This window comes from Bactrocera dorsalis, chromosome 1, assembly GCF_023373825.1.
Source record: "Bactrocera dorsalis isolate Fly_Bdor chromosome 1, ASM2337382v1, whole genome shotgun sequence".
NCBI lineage: Eukaryota > Metazoa > Arthropoda > Insecta > Diptera > Tephritidae > Bactrocera > Bactrocera dorsalis.
The window spans coordinates 17,826,819-17,848,116 of NC_064303.1; the positions used below are offsets into that span (position 1 = coordinate 17,826,819).

Genomic DNA, 21,298 nt, shown 5'->3' on the forward strand with positions numbered 1-21,298 from the left:
AAATTTTCGCTTGTTCCCTTACTTGCCACTTGCTCGCCTGTATACGTATGCGTGTTTCAGTGTGTGTGTTTCGCATGCAATTTTCTTCTAGTCGTCGCTTTTTTATGCTGAAATTGCAATTTTTAGCCTTTCAAGTATACATTTTACTTGTTTCCTTTTCTTTGATTTTACTTTGCATTTTATTTTTTGTTGCCTTCTTTTTTGCTTTCTGCTCTATTCTCTGTTGAAATACTGGTAATAAAAGCGGAATTTAACGCTAAATTAGAGATTAAAATACGCTGTAGTGTGAATTTTAATTCTTATTGCTATATAAGCTGGGGAAAAGTTTCGTGGAGTTAGGTGGTTGTTGTGAGAGTGGGAGGGACAGAGAGATAAAGGGAGAAAAACTCTGTAGATTGGTTTGTGTCTGCAATCGTCTTTGTGTGGAAAGCGGATTTAATTGGAGAATAAGTATATATTGTAGAAAGTTCATGCTCGCTTTAATACAGAAACAAAACTAAGATATATCTTTTTTTCTTTGACTCAAAATAATAATAAATGAAAAGCATATTAAAGTTAAATTACTTGCTTGTAAACTCAAGATCAAAATTGAATCGGACTGATCCACATAAATTTAAGAATACAATTTTTCCTAGATTGGTATAACCTTTTTAGTTTCGAAAATAAAAAAATTGGAAAAAAACTAACTTCACCTACATCAAAGCTATAATACCCTCCACAGGTGCATTTTTTATAGTATCAGAAGGTATAAAAATATATTTTTCTTGATTTTGATCCGTCCGTTTGTATGACAGCTATATGTTATAGTGGTACGATCTGAACAATTTTTTCAAAGATTTTAGCGATAATGTTAAGAAATATCTGTTTCAAATTTCGTGATGATATCTTGGCAAATAAAAAAGTTTTCCATACAAAAAGATCTTATATTAATCGGTCGATTGTATGGCAGCTATACGCTATAGTGGTTGGATTTGAAAGGTTTCTTCGGAAATTGTAGCGATGAATTGGGTGATAATCTGTGCCAAATGTCGTGAAGATAGCCTGTCAAATCAAAAAGTTTTTTCAATAAGGACTTGAGTTCAATTGATCAATTACATGGCATCTATATGCTATAGTTGCCCGTTATCGCCGGCTCTGACAAGTAGGCAGCTTCTGATATATATATCTGAACTATGGAATTATGTACTGATGGACAAATAAACAGATGAAGCGTATATTCAAACGGACATATCTTATTCGACGGCGCTCTTTACGCTGATCCTTTAGAAGTATACTTTACAGGGTCTTCAACGTCTCCGTTTGATTGTTGCAAAGTGCGGGAGAAACTTAATAATATATACTTTGTTCAGGGTATAAAAAATTCATCGTGAACGAAATCTGGTGAATACAGTGACTGATCAATGACACTCATTTCCTATTTGTCCAATAGATCAGCCAAAATCAAGTTAGAATGTGACGGCGCTTTTAGGTCAGGTCAGTTAAGAGTCTAGCGGCTTTTTTCACTCAGATAGGGAAAAAATGAAATCTAAATAGTTTTTCACTCAGCTTTATAATAATAAAATCAGAATTTAAAGCTTACTTTAAGCTACATATGATGAAGGTTGAATTTTATTTCCAATGTGATGTCTTACTTCAATCTGAACTGGAAAAAATAGTGATGTGTTTCGTTAAGACTGAAAATCCCTATGACTTCACCAATTTTCATTAATATTCTCCTCAAAATATTTATAAAAAAAATTGTATATAATATATTGTTTTGTATAATATTTATTTTTTTTTTCTAACCTAGTTGTTATTGTCCAATTATTTCCCTTCTGAGCTCGGCAACTCTACATTCCGCCTTTCGCTGTGACCCTTGCATGTTATGGAGGAACAAATTTTTGCTTTACTTTATGTTTCGACCCCTTTCAGTAAAACTATTGAATCTGTTTATTAAATTACAAGTGAAGAGCACAAGTGTCAGTTTAGATAAGTTGGTAACAGCTTTGAGAACAGGTTAAACCCTTAGGGGTATTTTTCGCACCCTTCTAGCGCTCATCTGGACACAACAGATTTGTAAACCTTACACTCGAGTATGTCAGTATAATGTATTATATTTATGCATGATAAATATGAATTGAATTTTTGCATAACTTCCAGCACAAATCGCACTTGAATGTCATTTTGACAGCTGTCAAAATACAATAGGAAATTTGCGACCCTTGCACACACGTCACTTATGTTGTCAAAGTTGTCAGGAATTGGCAAAACTTTTTTTATAGCTAACAGTGAGAGGAAGAAAGAGGGAATGTGTAAGAGAGAATAAGAGAGCGTAATGGTGTGCGTGAGAGAAAGATGGAATGAAACAAAGACGCAATTATATATTGAAGGATATGTAGTAAAGAAAATAAAAAAATGCTTAGAGAATCGTTAAAATTTAAGGTTTCGTATTGAAGTTCCGCAGAAATTTTACAAACTCCAGTAAACGCCACGAAAATATTGTTAAAGAGTTGAATAGTGGCGGCAAAGCAGTACACGCATGTCACAAATTCATTAAAATGTCCTCGACTAACTGTCACTTTTGACATTACGCATGAGAAGTGAGTGTAACAAACTTATGCGTTAGCTGTCAGAGAAGAGCGGAAAATTCGTAGCAGCACTTGACAGGCATTTGCATGGCTGACAAACAGCGTTGATGCACACTTTCATCATTAACGGTATTATTTAGTGTCGTCCCACGCATGACACATATCAAATGACCAACTATGTACTTTGTCAACAAATGAAAGTTTCGACTTTGATGCCTTTTCTACATACTTATTCGTTTACTTTTATGTTGTTGGCTTTGTGGCGTTGCAACGCCGATATTTTTTTATCGTATTACACATTTTACATAAGCACATATATGCTTAAATGTTTTTGTACATATTTACAAACAATTTGTTACCTTTTTCATCTACCGTCTACCATATTTATTTACCTATTGTGTGCAACTGTCAATACAAACTAGCTTACAGCTGTCAATTGCGCGCGTTCGCTGGCCTCTGTATACTGAGAGCGTGGCGCAGACGACAAAGCGGCGCGCACCCACACTCCCGCTCCCCAACTGTCAATTGTTGGCGTGGGCGCCGAAAGTGGAGCAGTCGGTATTTGTCGCCAGCCACATGATTATCGTGCATACTTTTTTCTCTCGACAAATGCGACGACGACAACTTGCGGCTAGCTGTCGGCTGTTAAATACATACACTTACATATATGGACTATGTCTACGAGCACATCAAGTGGTTAATTGATCAATTTAATTTGACACTCAGCTGTTGCGCCCATTTTATTTTACTACTACTTTTGTAATAAACGTTAAATGTGCGCCTTTTACTACTCAACACTTGCGCTCACTCACTTGACTGCTGATTGCCGGCAGTCGGTAGACGGCAATCGTTAGTCGGCAGTTGTCATTTTGTAGGCAGTAGTAAACTCTATTCATATATGTTTACACACATACACTCTAACGGCATGCAGCATAATAATAATGACAGTCATGTTGATGTTTGCTGACAGCTGACAGTTATCAATTGTTGATTCAATTGGTAGTTATGCAAATTGTCATCAGTAATTCAGTCACTCCGTCAGTGAGTTAGTCAGTCAAACGCGCTTGAGCGCCCAGTTAACAGCATAAACACTCACTTACTCACTCATTCGGCGTCGCTGTGCGTCAAACGGCATAAATAATTTTCACTTCGCTTGTAAACATTTCGCCGAAAAAGCTAAGATTTATCTACAGCGCGCATTCAGCATCCAATTAAATGTTTTCTCTGTTTTGTGGCGTTCTCAGAATTTTGCTTTTTTGAAATCTCTTTCTGCTCTCAGCGCTTAATAAGGAAGTTTGTTCGCATTGTTGTGTTAAAATTGTTTAGTTTATGACATTTTTGTTGATTATCTACTTGAGATTTATTGGTATTATTAGGGTGACTAAGATATTTTTTCATGGTTACTTCCTTATTAAGTTTTATGACTAATAAAAAAAAGCCTTTAAGTTTATAATTTTGTGTGATACAATAATGTATTAAGCTAATTTAAGAGCTGCGATAATAAGCTCTGGGCAAGTTGGGATTTCTCAGCAAGCTAAAGGATTGTGAGAATATATAGTCATGTGAATATATGTATATGTATTAAGAATTCAAATCAAAAATTCAAATAGTTTAAAAAAAAAAGCTTTAAATCCACCTCGGAAAGCTTTCACTGGAATAGCTTCATATCAACCTGGTAAAGCTTTCTTTCAAAAAGCTTGAAATCAACCTCGCAAAGCTTTCACTGAAAAAGCGCAAAACTAACTGGGTTAAGCTTTCACTGAAAAAACTTTAAATCAGTCTCGCTTAGCTTTTACTGAAAAAGCTTCAAATCAATCTCGCTTAGCTTTTACTGAGAAAGCTTCAAATCAACCTCACAAAGCTTTCACTGAGAAAACGCAAAACTAACTGGGCTAAGCTTTCACTGAAAAAAACTTTTAATCAATCTCGCTTAGCTTTTACTGAAAAAGCTTCAAATCAATATCACAAAGCTTTCACTGAAAAAGCTTCAAATCAACCTCACAAAGCTTTCAATAAAAACGCTCAAGTTTTTCTATGTTAAATTTTTACGGAAAAACCTCAAAATTACCAGTTAAAGCTTTTATTAAATTTAATAATAATGTATTCCACTAATTTAGAAACTACAAGGTAAAATTTAAAGCTTGCAATAATATATAGCCACATGAGTCTATGGTATAATAATAATTCATAGCAAACATGTAAGTGATTTTATTAGCTCATTAAACTTTAAAAGCTGTTACTCAAAAGCTCAAAATCAAGACTAAAAAAAGCTTTATCCGAAAAAGCTGAGAATCGACTATGTAAAGCTTTCTCTGAAAAAGCGCAAAATCAACCGTACGAAATTTTCATTAAAAAAGCTCAGAAAGCCTAATAATATAATAAAGGGTTTTCCACATATTGCAAATAGCTTTCGGTTCACAAAAGCCCGTGATATCTAACAAACGTTAAAATTTTTTTATTTGAAAAGCTTAACTGTGGTTAATTGAAAAAATAATATTTTGTATTGTTTTGCAAACAATTCTTCACTTAACTTAAATTGCTAAAGAGCTTTCATCTGTTAAACCTTATTCTTGTTTAAGTTTATGTAACTGATGAATAAATATATATTGTTATAAACACTTACTATTTACACTTGCTAAAGAGCTTTCACTTTCTTTCGTTTAAACTTTGGTAACTGAAAAACAAATATTTAAAATGTTCGCTTAAGTTGCCAAAGAGCTTTCATCTCATAAACTATACTTGTAATATTGTTTAAGCTTTAATTTAAAATATAATGTTGTAAAAAGCGTTCAGTTTACTTGACTAGCCTTTCACTTTTTTTAAGCTTTCGTAACTGAAAAACTCATATTTAAAATGAAAGCTGACTTTTATAAGTAAATGAAAGCCAACTTAAGAGCTTTTGCGTAAACTGAAAAATTAATATTTTGGATTATTTTTTTTAACTTAAATTGCCAAAGAGCTTTTATTTGATAAACATAATTATTGTTTAAACTTTAGCAATTGGGGAATCAATACATAATGTTGTAAAAGGCTTCCAATTGACTTGACTTGGCAAAGAGCTTTCACTAATTTCTATTAAGCTTTGGTAACTGAAAAATTAATATTTAAAATTAAAACAAATTTTTATAAGGATTTTCGGGTGAAAGCCGAACTTAAGATGTTTTTGAATAATTAAGAATAAAGCTTACTCCTTTTAAGGATTTTGAAGTCGAAAATCATACTTAGAAGTTTTTTCGATTATTAAAAAAAGCTTGTTATAGATTTAAATTGTGTGACAAATCTTTATGCGATCACTACCTAACTCATTTGTCGCTATTAGCTTCGTTCATGACCTGTTTCTAACCTCGATTTTCCTGATAGGCTATAAGCTTATGCTAAGCCATAGACCACCCATGGGGTTTCAAGCAACCATTTATTGATTAATTTCAGAAAAACGGCATTTTTAATGAAGAGTGGCATTAATAGCTAAGCGCTTAGCCGACGAGTTTCGCTGACATGCAGATAAACCGGATTTACAACCAGCTTGCAAAGCGAATGTCAGCCTTAAGCTATTAAGAGAAACGTAGGAATTTATAAAAAATCTGTACAAAAAAAATCAAAACTGGGAAATACCAACTCGAGAACAAATGCGTAAAAACGTTAACGACAGATGTACGCGCAAATAGCCAACAATGCAGGTACAACAGTGCCACAGAGCGGTCAAAAGTCCACCAGAGGCGACAGGCAGCTAGTGCCGCCAACAGGCGACAGCGAAAGAGGAACACCTGACATACAAAAATACCGGCAGAAAGTGGAGGGGTGTGGTGGAGAAAAGCGGAAAATCAACAAACGCTTCAAAAGCCGCCGGCAGCAACTACAAAGTGATGCGCTGTATATACTGATATGTGTATGCGTGTCTGTGTAGAGAAGGCCGTTGCCAATGCCGTCGATTGTTGCAAGTATGCCGCGCGCAATGCGACGAAAAAAGCTTAAACACCACAACTAGTGACCGCAAGAGGCAAAGCAACGCCGCTAAACATGTTGCAACATGCTGCCACACCAACCAATCGTACCAGCGAGTAGCGATGTAGACTTGCGGCTAGTGCCGCTTATAGCAAAATGCGAGTATTTGCTACACCGTTTCAGCCGCTTGGCTATCATTAATAATTTAACCCATTTTTGTGCAAAAAAGCATAAAACAGCGCTGTGTGTAAATGTAGCACACGCGCAACTAGCTATGCGTTGCATGGTGGGTAATGTTGCAACATGGCCGGCCGCAAAAAATAATCATCTATAAATTATAGAAAATTGAAAAGTCGCGCTATGATAGCCGGCAAGTAGTACCGTAGCAACATGCAACAAAGTGGCACACTCACGGCATGTTGCACAGTCGTGGCAGTGTAATAAATGTCTGCATGCTATCCTTTATCGTGGCAATACTTTTTAACTTAAAGTCTTTACATTCACCGCACTTTTATTTATTTACTGCCTTTAAACGTGTGGCAAGCGCGCGCGAAACAAAAACAACATAAAGTGGCTAAAGTATGCGCAGCGACGTTGCAACCCTAGCGCTGGCGCGTACTTACCACGATTGCAATATATTGTATTTATAAATGTGCGATTATAAATAGTTGCCCACCGACGCGCACTTACCGCGCGCGCTCACCTAAGCGTCACCCAGCAAGTGCAAACTATCTAGCCATCTGCTTTTTTACGCTAGTCACACGTTTTACGGCATCTATCTTTCTGCCAATACGCCGAAGCCGACTCAACTTTCAAAGCCTAAAATGCCGACAAATAGACGCAACGCGCTGTGGCAGGTAAAAAAAATATAGTCAGCAAGTAGGGACACATCAGCGCTAGCAAGCAGCCAAATGCCTACACGGCTAAGCTAAGGCAGAACTTTAACTAAAACTCCAGTAAATTGTTAACCAACTCAACGGCAAAAACCGAAATCCGACGCAGGCTCAACTGCAGCCTCCATAGAGCTGCCTCCACCGGCTGCTGCCAAGATGTAACTGTGATACGACACGACGACCATCACTTCAGACGAGTTGCAGTGCTGCATACTTTGTCAGGCATACAAACAAAAAAAAAAAAAAATAATGACAAAACGTTAAAAGGAAAGGAAAATCGGCACAAAATACTGATGGCACCGATTGAATGACGCTGTGCTTTTGCTGCAAGCATTGTTGACAATCCACCTCAGCGCTACGCTTGCTGCCGTCAGCCGTCTACAGCTTGAGGCCATAGTTCGTCTAAACTGCAAATGCCTAGCCGCGCTAAGGACAGTCCCAAGGCATACATGTCTGTTCTTGTTGTTGTTGCAGCTGCTGTTGTAGGCTCTCGGTTCCAGTTGGAAAGTTGCAATTAAACGAAGAATTATTGACAGTACTTTGTTCCATCACTTGCCACTTTTTTTCAACTTCAGCTGCTGTGCCGTGCTCAGCTCACGTTTGCTAGCAGAAAAACCAGCACCACAACAACAACAGTGGAATGTGCAAAGTTTTGTTGTTAATTTATTGACTGGGAATCTAGTAATTTCATAGTAGTAGTTGGTATGCACGTTTCTCTTTATTAGAAAATTGCTGCGAAAGGCAGCACATGATATATGCTGAAGAGTTGGGGTTAAGTGAGGTTAGGTTGGAGGTTGCGTTGATTTTTTTTATAAGATTACCTATTCAACAAAGGAATCTGTAGCTAAAAAAGGGAAGTTACAAAAAGGATTTAAGTAATCTGCGTTAAGATTAAGGAACGCTATTATAAAAATATAAGTTCATTTGAAAACGGGAGAAGGAAACCGAAATGAAACGAATTTAAAAATCAGAGTGAGAGACTTTTGCGATGACATGGATAATACGAGAAGGTGTAAACTGCGAAAGCCTTAAGGGGGCAGCCTGCTTTAGAGGCGTCAAAAAATCTATATTTTCAAGGATTTTTTTGTAAAGGAAAGAAATGTTTGATTGAAATGAAACTTTTAGGATTTATTTGTATATACTTGAAGAGTCTTCTCAAATTTTTTTTATTATTTTACATGATAAATCCAAAAATTTCTTTGCTTTACCGAACTCTCTCGTCTACTTGCACTTCTCCGAAAAAGAAGATATACTAAAAATCTTTTTTCTCTCCTCAACCTGAAGTTTCATTAACTGGCTTCCACACCTGTAATCAAAAATTTTTTAACCAGATCTATCTTAAACCTCATAAGCTTTAAGCTTGACAGAAATTACATATAGAAAGCTTTCACTATTTACCGCGAAGGGTTCTGAGGGGATTATTCTACAAACTTTCAGGTAGCTTTTGATCAAAGTATGATATATGACTTAAAAAAATGCAATGAAAATTTCCAAAATATTAAGCTTTAAATTGATGAAAGCTATTAAAAAGCCTTAAAACTTCTCAAGTAAGCTTTTCATGCACTTCAAAAGCTTTAGAATTTGTTTTTCAACTTTTAAAATTTAAAAATATGTTCATGCCTGCGAGCTTTTATCTTGCAACTGGGCATAAGGCTTTCACTTGACTTTAGATGCCAAAGAGCTTTTAGTTGGTAAAAATTTTGAAAGCTTTCCGGTGATCAAATTAAATTATATTTGATTAAAAAAATGCAGTGAAATTTTCTAACACTCTAAGCTTTAAAATGATGAAAACTATTAAAAAATATTAAATCGTTTCAAATAAGCTTTTCAAAATGTTTTCAACTTTCAAAGTTAAAGTTGCTATATTCATGTCTGTGAACTTTTATGTTGCAACTGGGCATAAAGCTTTCATTTGACCTTAGATGCCAAAGAGCTTTCATTAGATAAACATGATTATTATTTAAGTTTTAACTGATTGACAAATGCTTTGAATTATTTTGCACACAGGCTTGCACTTTAGTTGATTTGACAAAGAGCTTTCACTTTTTAAAAAGATTTTAGTATTCAAGCTTTAGAATGTGAAAACTTGTTTCAACTTTAAAAGTAAAAAAGAATTGCATGCCTGCGAGCTTTTATGCTGCAACTAGGCATAAAGCTTAACTTTAGATCTTGGGAGCTTCCATTTGATAAGTATGACTATCATTTAAGGTTTAACTGATAATAAACACATTATTTTGTACAAAGCTTTCACTTGACTTGGCTTGCCAATGAGCTTTCACTCTTTAAAAAGGTATTAGTATTTAAGTTTTAGCATTTTAAAGTTTAAAATTAAAACAGACTAAAAAAGATCTTTAGGTCGCAATCCCAACTTCAGAACTACCGTTATTCTCCCTGCATTTTTTGTAGCGATGTCAGAATGTAGTGTTTTTGTGCAAGTCTTCACTATTCTTTGATATTTATTTAGTTTAGAAATTTACTTCGAAGGGCTACTACTGGGATAGCAGTTTTGACTCCATTTTCTGAGAGAGATTTATGAAGAGCTAATATATGATTTAGAAAATTTGGTTTAAAGCTTGAAAAAGCGATTTGTGCTCACGAAAAAACACATTCAATATAATGATCGAACACTCTCTCTTTCTCAATGATGAGAAAAGAACAGTTTTAGCGGTTCGAAAATGTCAAGCGGTTTTTCTTAAACCAAAAAGAGTTCTTGGTTCTTTCACGGAGTCTAAACTGAATAAGCTCTCCGAATTCAAAAGCGCTATACAGAGCGCACGTATACATTTTCGTTGTATCAGCTCCAAACCAATTTGGTCTTCTCTTCAAACCGCTCAACCTTAATGCACTATGCTAATTGCTAACGCCCTAAAAACGGCGCTACCCAACACTTTAGATTGTTGAGCCCACAAAATAGCATACAAACTCACGCACACACATATACATACGCGCGCACAAGTCTATGTTTACTGTAACAAAACCTGCCATTAGAAAGTTCAATTAAGCCGCCACATTGTAGGCAAGGAAACATGCTTGATGAGAAGCAGCCAGCGTAAAGCCTATAGCCAAGAGCAGTTGGCGGGTAGCGCGAAGGGAGGCGTGCCTATTATGGAACGTAATGAATATGTATGAGGAAGTATATATGCTCTTAAATGTGTATGTGCGATGGTGTATGCCCGCTAATGTGGCATGTGGCATGTGGCAATTTCATGCAATTTTCATTCATGCTGACGTTGCGCTTTTCATTCAACTTCATTTTGCTGGTATACTCTTCGGAGCGCCAACCGACAACACAAATACATAGCACGGAGTATAAAAGCTTCCTAGTTTACCTAAGAGTTCAACACATTCACTGTTTTTTTTATTTTATTTTCCCTTGCCATTTTCTTAGCTTTGGCAAATTTTATATTTTTTTTTTTAAATTTTCGTTGCGCCTTTTCCCACATCAACCTGGGCAGAGCGCCTACATTGCTTGACGCCAGTCGCTTTTATTTAGCTGGCTTGTTCTATACAGCATATTTTTTTCTGCCTTATACTTGCAACATTTTTTCTAGCTGCTGCTACTGTTGCACTTTTTATATAAATACAGCTAAGGCAAATATGCCTATAGAAATCGGGAAGAAAAGCGGTGCAACTCGGCGCTACCGTAAACACACATACAACCAAAGTAGACAGCTAACCTGGTTTGTTGCCATTTTCAAGTCATTTGTGTTGAGTGAATAGGTTGCACTGGCCGCTTGCTTGCCACACAACTCCAATTCAGCGCATAGCGAGTGAGGCAGTCCGCCAACATTCACCGCGCGTCAGTCCGTCAGTTAGTTGGCATATTTGTGAGTGGGAATATAGTAAGCGCCATCAACATCTGACCAACACGTTGCAACATTTACACACACATGCATACACTTACAAATTGCAGTTGAAAGCAGTGGCTGTGTATTGGTGTTGCTCTGCTTTAATTTCGCTGCTGCAACTGTGCACAGTGGCTGCAACAACAACAACAACAAAAATTAACAGCTATAGTTACAACAACAAGAATAAAAAAATTAACTGCTTCACTTGCAACAACAATAACAGCCGGCAACTAAAACTAGTAGCTAAGCTTGACGGTAATAAAATGCTGACGTAGAAAAGTGGATGTGGCAAAATGTGGAAATATAGGCTAAGAGAAAGATTTTGTTATAAAAAAAATTAAAAACAAGCTAAAATGTTAACTTCGCTCGCACCGAAGCTAGAATACCTTTCACGAACAGCAAAGTCTCCATACAAGAACTTAATTTGGAATTGTCTGTTTGTATGGCAGCTATATGATATAGTAGTCCGATCTAAACAATTTCTTGGGAGATTGTACCGTTAGTTCGAGGGATAATGCATGAAAAATTTTGTGAAGATATCTTGTCAGATAAAAAAGTTTTCCATACGAGAATATGATTTTGATGGACCAGTTTGTATGGCAGCTATATGATATAGTAGTCCGATCTAAACAATTTGTTGGCAGATTGTACCGTTAGCTGGAATAGTAATGTATGATAAGTTTCGTGAAGATATCTTATCAAATAAAAAAGTTTCCAATACAAGGACTTGTTTCTGATCGATCAGTTTGTATGGCAGCTATATCATACAGTAGTCCGATATAAGCAGTTTCAACAAATAGTCAATTTCCTGAGGTAAAAAGGATGTGTGCAAGATTTCAAGCCTATAGCTCAAAACTGAGGGACTATAGTATAGACAGCCAGAGAGACGAACATGGTTAAATCAGCCCAACCCGTCAAGCTGATAATTTATATACATATGTATGTATAAATATTATAGTGCCTTCTTATTTTCCTTCTGGGTGTTAAAAATATCGTAGCAAGCTTTATACGCCCTGTGTAGAGTATAAAAACAACGAAAATGGCACAGCGTTGCAAGTAAAGAAAATAGCAATAAATGCTGTAAAAAGCATACAAAGTAGCAAGAACTCGGGTAAATATGGCTAAATTAAATCGCGAAAATAATATGGAAAGAAAAATAAAGGAAAATGTAACAAAAAATAAATATGTCATAAAAGCAGTGTGCTTGCAACAAAAAGCGTCTGCAAAGTTGCTAACGAGTCTGTTTGCAATTTTTAGCAAGCAAATTGCTGCAGTTTCTCGATAATTAGATACTTGACCCACGCAGTTGGCGATAGCTAATACTTCTAAGGAAAAAAAAATCAACACAGATTTGTCAATCAGAGCTTTTCAAGCACAAAAAGCGCACTGCAGCAGCTTTCGAAGGTGAAAGCGCAAATTTTATATAAATATATATAAAGTTCATAAATTTTTTTTTTATTTATTTAGAAACTCAAACCATAGCAACATTCTAACAAAAATTTGTATATTTCTTCTCATTTCAGAAAATCTAAAACTCGACACTGCCTCTTATGATTTATATCCACTAAACTTTTTGCAACGAAAACAGCGAGATATTAAGCAACAAAAGGCTAAACACTGTAACTCTGTACTGTGAAACAAAAAAATATCTATGCAATTCTAAAAATATAAGCTACACTTTAAACTGAAACCCACTCGAAAAATATTAAAAAAAAAAAACAAATAAAAATGCTTACTACTACAAGCCACACAACAGCAACTACAACTCTAAGCACACTAAGTAGTAGAAATTCAAAGTCTCATCACCACCACCACCATCAACACAGTTCACACCCGCGCAACAACACTAATACCCGCAAAATGTTCTCCCAACAGTGCCTTTCTTCCCGCAACTACAACTATCGACTACTACAAATCGCTCTACTGTGCACAGTGGCGCTGCAGATCGTGCCGTTGGCGTACAGCTTCGATGTTGGTGAGTACTAAGAACAGTTATTTTTTTTATTTTATTGGAGAGTATGAATCGGAAAATTTTTTGGGGTTCCAATTAAGAACAACAAATAAATTACAAAAAGTAAAAAAGTGTTATTTGAGTAAATTAAAATTTAAAACCAAAAAAAAAAAAATAAAATAAAATAAAATAAAATAAAATGAAATAAAATAAAATAAAATAAAATAAAATAAAATAAAATAAAATAAAATAAAATAAAATAAAATAAAATAAAATAAAATAAAATAAAATAAAATAAAATAAAAATAAAAATAAAAATTCGGAAGAAATTAAGATTATTTCTTTAAAAATCTTTTAAAATATAACCAAAAATCATTAATTTCACTAAAACTAACCAGCCGAAAGCTGGCGAGATATTAAAAAAAAATAAAAGCAAACAAAAATAACAATACAAATATTAAAAATATTAATTATTTAAAAAAATATGAAAACATTAAAAATAATTTATTTCGAAATAACATTAAAAAAATTAAATTAAAAGCTTAAAAAAAATATTTTAAAATAAATAATTTAATTAAATTATTCAAATTAAACTTTTTTGTTGTAAGCCAAACAAAAATTTAATTGAAAAATGTCAAAAAAAATTATAAAAAATTAATGAAAAAATTAGAAATAATTAACATTGATTAAAAAATAGTTGAAAATTAAAAATAATAGAACCCAACTAAAAAAACCAAATTAAAAAATTTAATAACGAAATATAAAAAATAATATAAAAAACAAATTTAAAAAAAATTAAAAAAAAAATAAAAAAATAAATATAAAGAAATTTAAAAAAAAATTAAAAAAAAATTTTAAAATTAAAAAAAAATTAAAAAAAAAATTTTAAAAATAATTTTAAAAAATTAAAAAAAATTTAAAATTAAAAAAAAATTTAAAGTTTAAAAAATAATTTTTTTTTTTTTGTTTTTTAAGACAAATAATTTTTTATCAAATATTTAATTATCTTAAATTTCTTTTTATATTTAATTAATAAAAAATTATATTTGGGAAATTGAAATTATGTTAAAAAGAATTAATAATTCTCAAAAAATTCTTTTTTGTAAAATAAATTAATTTTTATACATTTTTAAAGCCAGAAGTTATAAACTTTTTCAAATTTAATTTTTTCCATTTATTCCTTTATTTGCTACAAATTCTTTAATTTCTTTAAAACTTAACAAAACCCGGCGGAAGCTTGCGCCCGCTACCCAACCCGAAAGTCCATTGACCGCAACAAGGTGTGCACAACAATAACACCAACAAAAATTCTGGCTAAAGCAGCTATAAAAAATTACCTCTCTAATAGAGAGCTGACTTACAGCGGTGCGGGGAGGGGTGGTGTGCAGCGGCTGAAAATCAGCAACGCATGCACATTAATTTTAACTCTTTGCCGACACGTCGCCGCAGCGGTGTGCCTGCCTGCCACATGCAGGATGCAGCCAACGAAGCTGCGATGTGCACAGTGTCTGAAAATAACACACAGCATGGCATCGCATGTTGCAGCTTCACTACACTCAAGCAGCAGCAGCAGCAGCAGCAGCGGCAGCTTCCTGGTGCACACTCCTTTGCTGGAGATGGAGCTGGACCGGCATCCCTCTCCGCACCGCGCCTCAACTTTCCGCTCGCATACACAATTATTATTGTGCTATGCCGCAGCGTTTGCTCTTTGCTGCCAATCCAATCAACAGGAAACCAATCATGCCACCAAATAGTTTAGCCGCACAGTGGGTGCAACAGCCAACAACAGCTGCGTCATAGCGGTGCGTCATTAATTGACATTGAAGCGTAGCCACAGAAATGAACGAAATATTAAAGAAGCGAGTATATTTATGCACCTCTCGTTTAATGCAAAATGCTTTACGCCAAGTTAAAGTGGCAGGCATGTACGCCTCTGTGCGGCGCGGCACTGTGGTGTGAGAGGTGATAAAAAGTGCGTAAAATATATTTTTTGTATTTAAAAGGAAATTTTAATGCAGTATTTTTGGATCTAATATTTTTGGCGATCCGACCTGCAAATTTTTGAAAATTTTATATATTTATTTTTTTTTTATCCAAAATTTTAATTTTTAATTTATTTATTACGAACAACGAAATTTTTCGAGAACAAAATCAATTTCAAATGAAATTAACTAAAATCCCTAACTGGGGTTGCACCGAAGCTATAATTCCACTCAAAACTACAAAAGGTTCCTTAAAGTATTTGAGTTTGACCGGCCAGTTTGTATGACAGCTATATGCTGTAGTAATCCGATCACAAAAATTTCTTCTGAGATTGCTCTGGTACCTTGGACAATAATCCATGTCAAATTTCGTGAAAATATCTCTTCAAGCAAAAAGTTTTCTATACAAGAACTTAAGTCCGATCGTTCAGTTTATTTGACAGCTATAAGCAATAGTGATCCGATCACAACTTTTTCCTCGGATATTGCACTGATGCTTTGGACAATAATCCATGTTCAATTTCGTCATGATATCTCTTCAAAAACAAAAGTACTCTGTAGAAGCACTTAAGTCCGATCGTTCAGTTTATGTGACAACTACATGCTATAGTAGTTCGATTACAACAAATAAGTTTTTATGATAGTTTATCGATTTTTTAAAGTCTTTTAAACCATATTCAGTAGTTTAAGCATCAGAAAGCACCAGCGTTCTTAGCTGCCCAAACGAAATCCTTCCTAACCTTTGGTGTGAGGATGTACCTCTTAACCTAAACTAACCTAAAGATTTGAACCAGCGTTGTGCTATATACATTTACTACTTTATTAAATATTTCACCGCGCAATAAGCCCAAAAAATCTCATTTCCATTATCGCATTGATTTATTATCAACTATTTACCCACACTACACCAATGTGCAGCACTAGGGTTGCCTAGCAACTACCCCACACCCGGCCTATCTAGCCGACGCGACACGGCACAGTGGCCGTCAAGAAGCTCGTGCGTAGAAAAAGCTCACCGCGGGTGGTTTATTGTTGGCAAAAATGTGGCCACAGCCAATTCCTGTGGAGCGCGCAACCGATGAGCCAACCAGGAGCCAAGAGGATGCTCCAACTGCTATATGTATATACATATATAGTATATTATATACACGTATTTAACAGCGTTGCCGATCGCTGTAAGCGCAAACGCCGCGGTGTGTGCCGCCCGTGGTTCATATCTACCTATAATTTCCATCAGCCTTACTCCTTTGTTAAATGTTTTCCTTCATGCTACAGCGAGTGACTTGGCTTTGCCGCTTTAATGAGCACGTTGTACAATTTTATGCTTCGATTTAATTGAAAAAGCGTTTTTAGTACCATTTTTACATACATTAAGTTTTCGTATGCCATTCTTCGTTTGGTAATTTTCTCTTTCTTTATTATTATTTCTGGCTTACTTAATTGTTTTCTGTCATTCACACATCATTTAAGCGCTGTCCAGTCGAGTTTTCATGTCGTTTTGTTTAATAAAATCTCGGTTATGGTCAATTTGCAATTTCGTGTAAACAAAAGGAAAATTATTTACTATTTACATATTGTTGTCTTTGTAAATAGGCATGAGGGCGTAAAGTAAATATGTATGTTGATAATTTTTTTTACATTATTTATTTAATAAATATTTCGATTGTTGATTATTGAGAAGTGTTGAAATTGCGGTTGATTTGTTTGCAGACACGTGAAGTGTATAGTAAAAGTGGTGGTGTTGTTTTTGATTGGAAATTTATTTTTTTTTAATATTTTTTTTTTAATAATCTGCGATTTTTTTAAGCGTATTTGCAAACTATTTATGACACATGTTCTGAACTTATTCAATGAGTAAGTTTGTAAGTTTTAGGGTTACAAATTTTGTATGAAAAACTGTTTCTCAAGATATTCAGGATTATCCATCTTTAGATTATCTTTCTGAAGTTCTTTCAGATTCTGAAAAGCATGAAAGTAGATATTCGGTATACTGGCTACTTCAAAGTTGCTTGAAACTATGTGAAGCAGTATAAGAATCATTCTGAACTTGTTAGTAAATCCTCAGCAGACTTGTATACATCATAAGTGCTCAGTATGTACTTATGTATGTATATTGGACAAATCTTGCGATATTATTCTCCTAAACTCAGATGATCTAGTAATAGATCACCACAGCTCACCAGTTTTATATAAAAACACAGCAATAACAAGTAAGGAAGGGCTAAGTTCGGGTGTCAGCGAACATTTTATACTCTCGCATGATAAAGTGATAATCGAGATTTCATTATCCGTCATTTACATATTTCATTGGTTCCTAATGTATACATATATTGTATTATACAGAGAAGGCATCAGATGGAATTCAAAATAGCGTTATATTGGAAGAAGGCGTGGTTGTGAACCGATTTCACCCATTTTCAATTTTTAAAAAAATCCTGGGTGCAGCTTCCTTCTGCCATTTCTTCCGTAAAATTTTGTGTTTCTGACGTTTTTTGTTAGTCGGTTAACGCACTTTTAGTGATTTTTAACATAACCTTTGTATGGGAGGTGGGCGTGGTTATTATCCGATTTCTTCAATTTTTGAACTGTATGTGGAAATGTCTGAAGAAAACGACTCTATAGAGTTTGGTTGACATAGCTATAGTAGTTTCCGAGATATGTACAAAAAACTTAATAGGGGGCGGGGCCACGCCCACTTTTCCAAAAAAATTACGTCCAAATATGCTCCTCCCTAATACGATCCTTTGTGCCAAATTTCACTTTAATATCTTTATTTATGGCTTAGTTATGACACTTTATAGGATTTCGGTTTCCGCCATTTTGTGGGCGTGGCAGTGGGCCGATTTTGCCCATCTTCGAACTTAACCTTCTTATGGAGCCAAGAAATACGTGTACCAAGTTTCATCATGATATCTCAATTTTTACTCAAGTTACAGCTTGCACGGACAGACGGACGGACGGACGGACAGACAGACATCCGGATTTCAAATCTACTCGTCACCCTGATCACTTTGGTATACATAACCCTATATCTGACTCTTTTAGTTTTAGGACTTACAAACAACCGTTATGTGAACAAAACTATAATACTCTCTTTAGCAACTTTGTTGCGAGAGTATAAAAATTGTTATAGATGTGTATTAGCTTTTATTTGTGGTTTGTAGTTATATCTAATATTTAAAAAAGAGATGTTCCTAAAGGTTAAATATCTTTCACACTAATTTCTTCAGATTCCTACACACTTCGGGCTCAATTTGCGCTAAGTGCCATTTCGATTCACTACCGTAAAACTGTTATCATCTTGCTACCTCGTTTCATCGTTGCGTTTGAACCATATGGTGCCCCAAAGTGAAACTTTTTACCTCTTTTAGGCTTTTTGAGTTTGATATTCATGGCGTAGCACCTGTTGGATTCCAAGGATTCTATGTCGGGGTGGTGTTAAAGCTGTGCACTCACAGAGGAAGTGTAGAACTGTTTCCTCACTTCCTATCCGATGAAACAAGATAGCTGTGTGCAAAACTGCAAAAGTCATGTGCAAAACGGTAGATCGGAAGTACACGAAAATCCAATTGGCATTCGATAAACATAATGAAAATAATAAGTGGTCACTGTCTGGTGGCGACAAATGCCCACAGAATGAAGTTAGCAAATTGAGAAGACTGCAGAAAATGTGCAGAGCAGGGCACCAGGGAAACCATGAAGCATCTCTTGTGCACGTGGGACAAGTGGCAAGGCTACGCAATGTATAAACATCTAGGGTCGCCATGGTATGATAGGAGGTAACGATAGTGAGTCTGTAGAGTCTGTTAAAACTTGCATCAAGCCCAGATCATACTAAAGGATGACTATTCCTCTTGGACACAGGAACTAAACTTCATCTGACATCGAAAGGACCAAAACTGGTCTATGCGTGACATATTGGCCTTCTTGATTAATCTAACCTATCTGCAGTTGTAAAATACTTTAGAAATCCAACATAAGCTGAGAGTACCTTAAAAATTTAGATTGTTTTGGGTGGTATTTTTGCCGTCGTGATTGAAGAAGTAATGTTTTGTTCACTTGCTAAATATATTCTGATTTTCATCCATTCGATCTGCTTGAGGATTAATGCTTCATCTGTAGATCACTACTATGATTATTTCAGATCAATGTGTTCAGCCCAAAAAGCAGAAGATGATTACTGTCGCAATTTTTATATATTAGTTAAACAATATACTGCTTAGTATACACTTTTAATTAAATTTAACTGCGATAATAAATAAAACAAAGACTGGAAGTTGAAAGAAAATACTAAACAAAAGTTCTATGCTTCAAACGATCGCTTCCTTATTACAAGAAAATAATAGAAAATTACATCCACCGGCAAAATGCCCAATAAATTTTACTTCTCCCAAGCACGTTTGCTATTTTTGCACAAAAAATAATATACTATAATGTAAAACAACTGAAATTGATCATAAATCAGGCGCGCCCTGACGAGTTGTCTTTCTACCATGCGTTTTTTTCCGACATCACAATGTAATGTACGAGTATTTAATTAGATTCGTCGCCGCATTTGCACAACTCAAATGACTTATTTCTCAACATAACTGTCATTTATAACAATTTATGCTATAAAAGGGAGTCGTCTCCAACGCATAGACAATGGTGGTGCAGTAGTCACCAAAGCCAATGCAACTAAGCAAGCATTTATTTTATTTACGCTTAACTTGCAGCGCAACTAAAACAAGCTGGGGAGGGGAGAGGAGCGGCTAGCAACGAAAAATCATCCATCATTTTGTCTATTTACGCTGTAAAATCACTTCATCATCTGCGCCTGCAGTGGTTTGACGCATGTGATCGTCGTTAGCGGTTGCGCAGGCGCATTGTGATGCGTGCGGAAAACGGGTGGTGAGGCTAGTATGCCGGTGTGTGTGTATGCTGCGTGCATGTGGCATTCCAAATCACTGATTGTTTTACTTTTTTGTTTTGTTTTTTGCATTTCATTTTCGATCAATTTCATTTTCATTTTATTGTGCGCGCAAACAAAGGCGCTGCGTCGGGATTCCACTGATTTGGGTTGGTTAGTTACTCCCTGGGGGAGTTGTCAGTCGCTCTGTCTGTCTCTCCATCTGTCTGGCTGTCGCCTGGGAAGGCACGATACTTGAATGTCGCTACTGCTTGATTCTTGGCAAAGAAGAAAAGAAAAGTGGGCGCTGGTGCGACTGCTGGCTACTTGCTTGTCGGCGTTAGGCGCGCCAAAGTCCGCGACTGCGGTCGTGAATGTGGTTCGGGAAGTTTTCGCAAATTTATTACCTTCTATTCTTATTGTTGATTTGCAACGATTTGTTGCATAAACGCATAACTACCAAGGCGTTGCTTAAGTGCGTGATTTACTTCAGCTTTGTTGTTGCAGATGTGTGCAAGTAGTTATTGTTGTTTTGGCCGACCGCAACTCAGTATCAATTCAATTCCGACGCATCGGAATCAAGTCGGCGCAAAGTGAACGCCGTCATTTTTTATATTACTTCGTTGCTTTTGTTGTTAATTTATTTTGTTATTGTTGTTGTTATATTAAGGTGTTGTTGTTGCTATTGTTTTTTGTGCCGTCACTCAGCGGTGCATTCATTTAGAACGCAATTGCAACAACAGTAAGCATAAAAATGCATTTGCGGCAAGCGCATGCCGGTGCGGCAAGAGGCAGCAGGCGGACTCCGCAAAAAGCCGCAATGCAACGCAAGTCATTCTGTGGTTTATAAATAAATTTTCAACTGACATCGAACAATTCTTTTACTGTGCGCCAACAACTGCTCACTCAACGCACATGTAAGCGTTTGTAGTATGTGGCTGCCACAACTTCCCACAAGCTTTTGACGGTGGCGGTGGCAAGTTTAAAGTATGCAAACTTTGCAACTTGCAACATAACAAGCATAAAGCACACGCACGCAAATAATTTGCATACATGCTTGCGTACTGGTCTGTAAAAATGTTGTTGTTGTTGTTGTAACATAACTGCCTTGTTGCTTGTTGTTGTTTAAAGCACTTTTTGCCTTGCCATTCTCACATATGCTTGAATAATATTCCCACTGATATGTGGCATTTGAATTTGAAGTGGCAGCCGTCAGTGCCACAGCGC

General features: G+C 35.6%; 1 protein-coding gene across 1 annotated transcript in view; it reads left to right on the forward strand.

Annotated features, from left to right (window-relative positions):
• Positions 1-21,298, forward strand: part of LOC105233292 (uncharacterized) — a 152,847-nt gene that overhangs the window by 45,585 nt on the left and 85,964 nt on the right. Inside the window, exon 2 of the mRNA XM_049446292.1 lies at positions 12,774-13,225. Within this exon, the coding sequence (XP_049302249.1) occupies positions 12,979-13,225 (247 nt within the window). The 5' untranslated portion in view covers positions 12,774-12,978. The remainder of the gene's footprint in view (positions 1-12,773; positions 13,226-21,298) is intronic.